Source organism: Colossoma macropomum, unplaced genomic scaffold (assembly GCF_904425465.1).
Source record: "Colossoma macropomum unplaced genomic scaffold, Colossoma_macropomum, whole genome shotgun sequence".
Classification (NCBI taxonomy): domain Eukaryota; kingdom Metazoa; phylum Chordata; class Actinopteri; order Characiformes; family Serrasalmidae; genus Colossoma; species Colossoma macropomum.
The window spans coordinates 30,369,390-30,378,946 of NW_023494789.1; the positions used below are offsets into that span (position 1 = coordinate 30,369,390).

General features: G+C 35.9%; 1 protein-coding gene across 1 annotated transcript; it reads right to left on the reverse strand.

Annotated features, from left to right (window-relative positions):
• On the reverse strand, positions 1-2,224 carry LOC118808305 (RING finger protein 223). Its single transcript, XM_036570875.1, has 2 exons — positions 1,840-2,224; positions 1-1,304 (listed from the first exon to the last, which is right to left on the reverse strand). The coding sequence occupies exon 2, from the start codon at positions 1,281-1,283 to the stop codon at positions 603-605; it is 681 nt and encodes a 226-aa protein (XP_036426768.1). The 5' UTR covers positions 1,284-1,304; positions 1,840-2,224; the 3' UTR covers positions 1-602.
• Between the last annotated feature and the right edge of the window lie 7,333 nt (positions 2,225-9,557).

A 9,557-nucleotide genomic window follows, 5' to 3' on the forward strand; every position in this document is an offset into this window, starting at 1 on the left:
TTTGATATCACTTCAGACATCAGAATCACCACAATGTTTTAGGTGCCGGTTAGGTTTTAAGTGCAATTTTTCACTGAAAAAAAATGTTTTACTGTACATTATAACATAGTTACACTTACTGTACATATATTGCAGTCCAAACATCTGTATACAAATATACACAATCTGAACAATACAAAAGTGATTTCCAAAAAAAGAGATGATTTGCTGTGTATAAAACAGAGAATGTTTTTGTCTGTTCCTGAAAGAAGAGCTAGAGTAATATTGCTAGGAAAAAGCCCCTCTTTTCCATTGTAATTTGATTTTTTGACAGTGACAATTTGTTGGCTCAGTTGATTTTAGCAGCAATACACAGTGTCTCTTTACTTGACTTCTACTAAAACCTTCTTCAGTCAATATATTCACAAAAAAAACTTCATAGTAGGCACACCAGTCTGGTCAAGATCAGAGACATTAATATGGAAGAACCGGACTAAAATTCTTACTTGTGGCCAGGGTGCTCTCAGTGTAAATCCATGAATAAGTGTGCAATCAGATCACATGGCCAAACCCAAGATTAGTGTTGGGTCACCAGAAGAATTAAAGACACAAATTTCACAACTTCACCTACGAGTGGTGGTTGAAGTTGTAGGGAAGACATTCACGGACCCTGCTTGCTCCCTAAAGCAGCCTGGCATGAAACCATGGCTGAAGCTACACTGAATAGGCCAGAGGATTACAGCAAGCAGTATGAGGAGCACTATGATGAGGGTCAGCAGCCGCTTCCAATCGCCATAAAAGCCTAGAAAACGCAGAAGCCTGCTCCCACAACTCTCTCTTTCTTCTTGTCTGTTCTCGCTCTCTTGTTTAGTGCCTCCAATATAAATGCAAATGTAGCTGGGTGTTGTTGGATGTGAGTAGCAGAGCTTCTTTCCATCGAGCCACACATTTCTCTCTTGCTGTTGGTGGCTGGGGAGTTGGCCCAGCACCTCCTGGCTGGTGGTCAAAGCTGGTGGACCATTCTCAGGAATAGAAGTTGGCTGTCTGCAAAGCGGGCAGGTGATCTGGGTGCCCTCTTTCTCTGGTGAAACAGTGATGAAGCGGGACAGACACTCCAGACAGAAAGTATGGTTACAGTCCAGAATCTTAGGCGTTTTGAAGGTATTATCATATGAGTTGAAGCAAATGGAACATTCTGGACCAGCATCCCAGACTTGGTCTTCTGCATCACTAGTGGGTGCTGTCTTATGTCGGTGTGATGATGCATTGGAAGGTGTCCTTATTATTACTTCTGGTTCCTGCATCCTTCTGTCTCTTCAAGGATCCTAAAATAAGGAAGTTCAGTTAAACAGACAAGTTGCTTATAGGTAGCAAATTAAAGAAACATTTTATCTCAAGTAAGAAATTCTAAAATCTTACTAGACTTTATAGTATACTGTACACAGTATATAAGCCAAACTTTTCAAATGTATACAATGAGAAAAAAAATGTAGCTTAATTTATCAAAGAATTCCACATACAATAAGTAAAAATGTAACGGTTCAAATATGAAACTATCAATTTAAAGTTACATTTATTTTTGTCTGTATTATTTTTATTGTTATTATTATTATTATTATTATTAGTAGTAGTAGTAGTAGTAGTAGAAGTAGTGAGAGTAGTAGAATTTCTCTTCTTATTGTTATTCTTAAGTAAAACATAGAAGCTAAGAATTATGTTTTTATTACTTTTATTATATTATTTGTAACATTTTTCATATTATTTTTAACATGTAATAATTTCTTTTTTCTTATAGATCTTACTTGTGAAAACTTTTTTCAGTACTGTTATTTATTGTTCATTCCCAGCACAGTATCTTACCAAGATTAGGAGAGGCTGTATCCTGCTCTGTGTAAATCCCTGTGGAATCAATCAGTCCAGAAAGACTCTTCTATTCCAGTCCACACCAGACAAAGCAGGTATATTTCCTGAAAACGTCTGACTCCGTCTGAATCTCCAGAACCGTCTGCTGATCTCGGCCCCTCAGTTCACTACTTTGTTCCTGTACCTCAGCTCTTGTGTGCACAAGTGCAATGAACTGAACTATGAAGCTGTTATTCTGTCTGCTTCTCTGTTAATACAAAGTTATTTCCCTCCCTCTTCACTCTATGAAGTAGCAACCTTGTCCAGCCAAATAGGTGGGAACAAAGAGAAAGGGAAGAAGGAAAGCTTTTCAGAAACTGATAACACTCGCAATACAAACACGAGTGCGTGTGTGCGCGCATACACAGTATTCATATCCTGCAGAATAAGAGTGACGAAGCACTTACCTGTATTTTTATGAGTAAGATTTTCCATGGTTTTAAACTTTTGACCAAACCAAATGAGATGAAATAAAAGATTAAGAATATGAAACATGACTCACGTACACTCGCAAATCAGATATAAAACATGTTTTTATTACACATCTGTGTGTCTGTACTTAACCATAAACGGTTTATGGCCTAGATGTCTAGGAAAACCTTGAATTAGTACAGGACCTTTACATTATGTGAAGGTTCTTTATGCTCATGTCTTCATACACTTACATTTTTGACATCGCTTACGAAAATGGTTCTTCAAGGAATCAACTGTGGTTCTACTCTGGTATCACTCTAAAGAACTCTTTTTGGTGCCTTTGTGTTTAGGAGTCCATGTGGTGTTCTACACATTTTATGTTACTTCTAACACACATTTAACGCAATCCGACACTAAAAATGTGCTGTTATTTAACCGAATTACTGTTTCTTATTGCTAAATACAGTGGTTAGGTATGAATGTTTGTGCTAGGCCTTCAGTTTGGGCAATAAATGTCAAAATTTGTCAAAAAACACCTTTACTTTAATTCTAATTTCTGCTGGTGCTCCTATGTGATTTTGGTAGTATTTTAGCACCACGCTAACAATGATTCACCTGAGCATTTTGTGGCCATTCTGAATTGAATACTGACAAATAAAGCTTGTAAAATACATTTGGTGTTTTATTTGAACCTTCTAGCAGAATTTAGATTGTAGTATTTAATCTGATGTTAGGCCTTCAGTTCAGCTCCTGAAGTCCTGAACATTGGGAGAGCTTGTTTGACTGTATCTACCAACATACAACTCTATGAGAGTTCCCTACAGGCTGAATGTGAACAGTAACAGTTTACTGGAATTTGATGTTGTACAGTATATTTTTATCATACACAGCTGACAGTTTTACAGCTTATTTTGCTCTGTGGATCCTGTGATAAATAACACACATGCACATGGCACCCTTCTGGTAACTGTTTCTCTTGCTTCTACACCACTAACAGCACTCTACTGCCTTTCCTAGTGCTCTATATACTGATAACCCATCATGATAGCAGTATAAAAAACATATCAATTGAGGAAACAAGTGTACAATGCACACCCTAGCCAAAGACTTACAAGAACAACAGCTGCCTTTCTGCTAACAACCCAGCATTTTCTCTGAGAGATAAGTGGTCAAATATAAGGAAGGACTTGAGGAATGTTTATGTTTGCTTGTATGTTTTCCCGTAAGCTGGCAGGGAAGTTATTGACAGAGGAATAGGAGAGTAAATATTGCTGCTATCACAACAAAGCCTTTCAAATCCAAAATGGCAACTTTGCATATTTGTCACCTGCAATATGTAAGTAATGTTGGGCCATTTTGAAATTATGTAGATAAATTTAAATAGAATAAATTATATAAATACAGCATTTGAATATAGTAATATTGGAATGTTATTGATAATGCCATGATCTCAGTTTTATATGTCCTTTGGTTCATATTGCCTCTATCCAGAAAACATAAACAAACCCAAAGCAAAACATGTATGTCTATTTTTGTTGATTTTTACTTTTCTATACTGTGTGAACGTTGCAGCTGTCCTTTGTGTAAAAAACTCTTGACGAATGGACCAATAGAAATGCATCTTGTGTTTTTTTTTCTATGGCTTACTTGAACAGATTTATTTTATTTATTTATTTCATTTTTTGACATCAGCGATATGTTCTCTGAGCTTGTCTGACCATAGCTGTGAGAGTTTTTTAAAGCAATCAAACTACATGGCTAAAAAGTGAGATTTTATGGCTTATAATATTAAATTAAGTCTTTTGGTCACATGAGACTACTGATTATTAAAAAAAATTAAAATCCAAATGGATTCTGATTAAAAGTTACATACAATCAAAACAATCAAATAAGTACAATTAGATCTTGATGGTTAGATCCAATGTATAACTATAAAAATTCCCACCATTTTAGACCAATCAGAACAAGTTCTGTCATTTTTCCTCATCACTTTATATGCCAATGCAGTTTTTAGTAAACGTAGTATTGTCACTACACAGACACAAATGTTTTATCATATTTTGTCTCAGGCTCTGCATGGCTGTCTCACTTTTAAGGACATTTTACTTCAGAATCTGGTGCATAACAAACTTCACTTGTAAAGGCATAAACAAAGTGGATTGTGTTTAGTCTAACTGGGGCAACTGAAATATGGTCAACTTTTAAATGTTATGTTTTAAGCACAATATGTCCACATTTACAGTAACGGTCAATGCATGCGTTGTTCAGCAAGCTATGTTATCAAACAAAATTCATCTATTTCCTAGTTTATCTTACAACAGGCTCATTTGAGTAGATTCAGAACATTATTAAAGGCATGCTAGCAGTCTTTCCAGAAAGCATGCTCATAAATTAATTTGTGTATTTGAAAGGATATAAATGCTTTAAGGCTTTTATGGCATAAGTGTTTCGTCTTTATGACAGAAAGTAGTCTTTCTTTGAGCTGAACGTGAGCTCAAAGTCCCCCCCCCCTTTCTCTCACTCTATCTCTGTTTACTGAAGGCAGCCGCAGGCAATTGTGACGCATGTTTATGGTTTACGGTTTCCTCATAACTTGGGCAATTTAGTGAGTTAGTTCGAAAAAATTCTGGAGCCAGGGTACAAAACACTTTAGCTTCAGGACACAGACAGACAGTTCTCAGGAAGTCCAGCATTAGCTGAGTTTACTAAGAAAGCACAGTAAATGGACTGCAGTCCAGTATATATTCTTTCTAGTGTTCTACTATTCATTTATTTATTTTTTCCTGAGTTCAGTTTGATGCTTTAGTTGGTTTTATGTACAATGTACATTTTTGGTCTTTCTATTCCTAAAGTCATTTTAGTTACTGCACAGTTGTATGCAAAAGTTTGGGCACCCCTGGTCAAATTATGTTTTGTTGATTTTGTAGGTTGAAATAATTTAACAAATCCCCTTCAGGAAACAAATTTAAATATGGCATTTTCCAGCAAATTTAGTGGACAACCTCTATTTATTTTCTGAGTTTAACATATTGGAAAAAATAAAACAAAATTGTTGCATGTGTCACATTTTATGTTTTATTTTTTATGTTAAAGAGGCCATATCCTTCACATTTCTTACATACTCCTGCAGTCCACTTATAACACTACTGTGGTTTTATGTACCAGACTTCATTTTTACATAATTCATAATTCACAATGATGTATGTAAATGACATCAATTCTGATTGGCTGTGCTGTATTGTGCCTCATTCAGAAAGCAGGCTGAAACACTTCTTATAACTTCAGTATTTGTATTTTTCAGTATTTTTCAGTAGTGGCCATGGCTAATTCAAAACAGAATGACGAATTAAAAATAAGTTGCTTTTGCAGCTTACTTACCATATGTGGACTGTATGGATTGAGGAATGGACAGGATGGTGGTTTTGTTTACATACTTTTGTTTACATACTACATCAAACTCTTTGGGAAATTCAGTTTTCTATCACATGGGCTCATTAAATTCATTGAGTGTATGGTAAATGTGCATTAAAATTAGTAGATGTTTGTTCCCTGTAGAAAGTGTTCAAACATAATTTAAAAAACATAATTTAAAAAATCAACACAACATGTAATTTGACCCAGGGTGGACAAACCTTTGCATAAGACTGTATCTTTAAGGCTCTGTTATAATGAACTATTTAATGGGTGAAATGTGATACACCATGCTCCTCACTAGCAACATCAACTGAAACTCTCCACTAACTAGACAGCAGCAGCTACGATGTAATACCTCCTGTGTCTAATTTTGAGGCAGAGTATTGTTTCTGTCTAAAAAACAGTATCAGTTTTTTATGCATCATTTGAGCACAGCGGCTGTCCTTTATATTTTGTGAAAATTTCATTATGACTGAACCAATAGAAACACTCCAAAACTGAAATTGAAATAAAATCTTTTGTTACATCAAAAGTAAAGAAACTTTTTGCCTTCTGCTTAAGTGGGCCCTTCTGTCAAAACAGAGGTTTTCCTTCAAGCCCACCCAGCAGCCAACACCAGGAGTAGTGTGCTGTCGTTCTGCTAGGAGTATAGAGGAGAGTGGGGCACAACCTAACATGAGGTAAAATGTAACATGGACTTTTTATGTAGTGATACAAGTAGAAGACGCTTTTGATCATCTTTTCGTATTCCCATTTGACACACTGTCCAAATAAATAAATAAGTAAGTAAGTAAGTAAGTAAGTAAGTAAGTAAGTAAGTAAGTAAGTAAGTAAGTACCTCCCAAATTGTAACTTTACAGGAGAGGGCAAAACATTCTTTACTGTTAATGTTAATATACTTTTAAGTTAATGTAAAGAGATTTCATTTCCAATTATTTGGGAGGATTTCTATTGGTCCATCATCATGAAAGTTTCACACAATGAAAAGTGTGGCTAGTGAAATTGTTGTGCTCAAAAGGTGTAGAAAAATAAAAAACTGAAAACAATGGAGATACATGCAGGGAAATTCTGACTGCAATCAGACAGATATTTCATAAGATTCACCCTGAAGAACCAAACCATAAAAGTTACTTTTCTGGATTGTGTGTAGACACAAAATTCACACTTATATTATTTTAATCACTTTCTTGTTGGCAGTTATATAGAATCAACTAACAGTGCTAGCCTGACTAAAGTACAGCCTCAACATGGTGTTGGGATTAGTTTTAACGTGGTGTTATAACTACGCCTTCTGACGTAAACAATGAGAGAAGTTCATACATCCACATTCAGAACAGTTCAATTTGTGGACAGATTTCATGCACAAATTCATAAAACGTACTGATGTCATGTAAGTAAAATGTTCGATGTTTGTAAAATGTTCTGATATTTGACTTATTACTTTCTACAAATAGCCCCTCAGCCTATTACAGTTAACCACACCTATGAGGTAAGTTTACCTTTCAGTTCAGAGTTTTCTGCACAAGCTAGGTGCTGGAAACAAAATTGTTGCCCTTATACAAAACATAAATTTTGCTCAAATATTTTTCAAAATGATTTATCAAAATACTAAATTGTTAGGCTGTGTCCCGCTCTCACCTACATTTCAGGCTTGTCTGAAGGGAGGGATTCACCAGCGGATGTCTATGCAGTGAATCTGCCACTATTTCTCCAGCAAACACACCAATCTCAGGCTACCATAACTGTTTTAACCAACATCAAATCAGCTGTGCTGTTAAAACTGAACTGTCACATACATATTCTTATGTTTAAAGCCCACTAACGGAGCCCTGACTGGGAATTTTGGACGTAACACCATTAAAAACTTAAGAATATCTCTTTATGTCTCTTTATTTTACTTTCACTCCATCACACACAGAAGCGCTCCTTACTGTGGTTCAGCTATTTTGCATCTCAAACATTACATGACAGCAACCGTTACAGTGTTGATTCAAATGTGTGTGAATACATATGAACACTGCAGGTCAAACTGATATCTAGGAATGGACAAAAGCATCACCCAGCCACAAATCTTGAAGCCTGAATTTTCTACATACTTTTTTTACACATAACAGTGACACAACCTACATAAACAAGACTTTGACATCACTTATAACATTTTTGAAGTTATTGCATGGTGATTTTGACATGTTTTGTGTAAATTTGATTAAGCTGCATCATCATTAGTGTATATATTTAACCTCTTAGGCCTTAAGGAACCCGATATATGTCCAGACTTTCGTTTATCCCTCTCATAACTACATAGCTTATGTCTTATAGTAGTTATTGTGTAATTTGCAGAAATTAAGGACTAATAAATCTTAATTTTACTCATATTTAATCCTTCTTATTCTAAGATTAAAAACAATAGTATGTCTAGGTTCAAGAGGTTTTAAATGGAGTTATGAAATAACTGAAGTTTGGGAGGAAGACCATGCCTAAAGCTGAGACACTGTCCAATCTAATGCCCTATAAACTTCCATTTTTACTACCTGTTATATCAAAATGTGGGGTCCAGCTTTCAAGCTCAAAGCAAATCTATGCAGAACTCCAGCCCAAGTTCTCAGAGTTCTGTCCTCACCAACAGCCACATTTTCCCACACTACAACCATATGCTAAAAGAATGGTCCGAACTAGAAAATTAATCACTAAATGATGAAAATCTGAGGGATATACTTTCAAGTCATGGGTTCATAGACAGGTCCAGTAAAGTTGGAACATTTTGGCAAAATCTGCATTGTGTTTGGATAAGAAAGCAAGCACTGAAATGTACTGAATAAGTTCACACTTGTTTCTATTATTGGGTTGCTGTGCTATGCAAAGTAACATTCGCTTCAACATCCAACAATGTTACAATGTTTTGACAGTTTTCTCTTGCATCTGCTACAAACTGATCTGACAGGCTGTTAAACAGAACCAACCACTGTAAACCCCTTGTTGTTTAAACTTAAAAAAAGAACTGGCTGTCTTTGAACTTCTAATAGTGAATGAACAGAACAATAATCAATGTGTTTTGTCAATATATTCTTGGAAGTTCTATAAATTCTGAATCCAAGAAAGCTGACACCAGAATACTGACTGAGAATAGGAGAGCTACAGGCTCTCATGTTTCTCCAGTGGGGAATAAACTGGAAGGAGGTTTTGGGTATTTGGGGAACATAAGGTACCATGTAGATCCCATCTGTCAAACACAAAGCCCACGGCACAATCCAATGTGGCCCTCAAAATCATTTTGATTTTCTATTAATATTAGCCCATTTCACAAATCAGCAGCACTACAATCCCCAGCATGCACTGCAACATAATTTCCGCTGACACCACACTCCCAACAACAATCTATGGGACAGCAGTTTTCTACCCAATTGTACGTCATATCACCAAATACACCAGCTGCATTTTAACTGCAGTTCAACCAACATAAACACTATTAACACTCAGCAGCTCAGAAACTGCTCCCAAGAATGAATGAACTTTCAGGAAGAAAAGTTGTCACGTGTTGAGACCAAGCACGCAGCGAGGTTTAAAAGACCTACATCCTGGGGACATTTATAGAGACTTAACAGTTATCTGTAGCTAATGTAGTCTAAATATACTCAGTACTCACATGTAACATTCAAAGGTTCACTATACGTGGCTGTATTTTGCTGTTGACGTTTTGGCATATTTAAATATAAACACTTTCTGGCCCTCGGATTCATTGAGATTTTTTCGTATGGCCCTACTAGTGGTTGAGTTTGACACCCCTGATGTAGATGGTCAATCTCTTAAAATCAAAGGAAACAATTTGAAATAATTTGAAATACCTGAAA

What these genes read in the sequence shown, in the direction of transcription:
- LOC118808305 (XM_036570875.1), bottom strand. Translation starts at nt 1,283, where the DNA reads ATGCAGGAACCAGAAGTAATAATAAGGACACCTTCCAATGCATCATCA.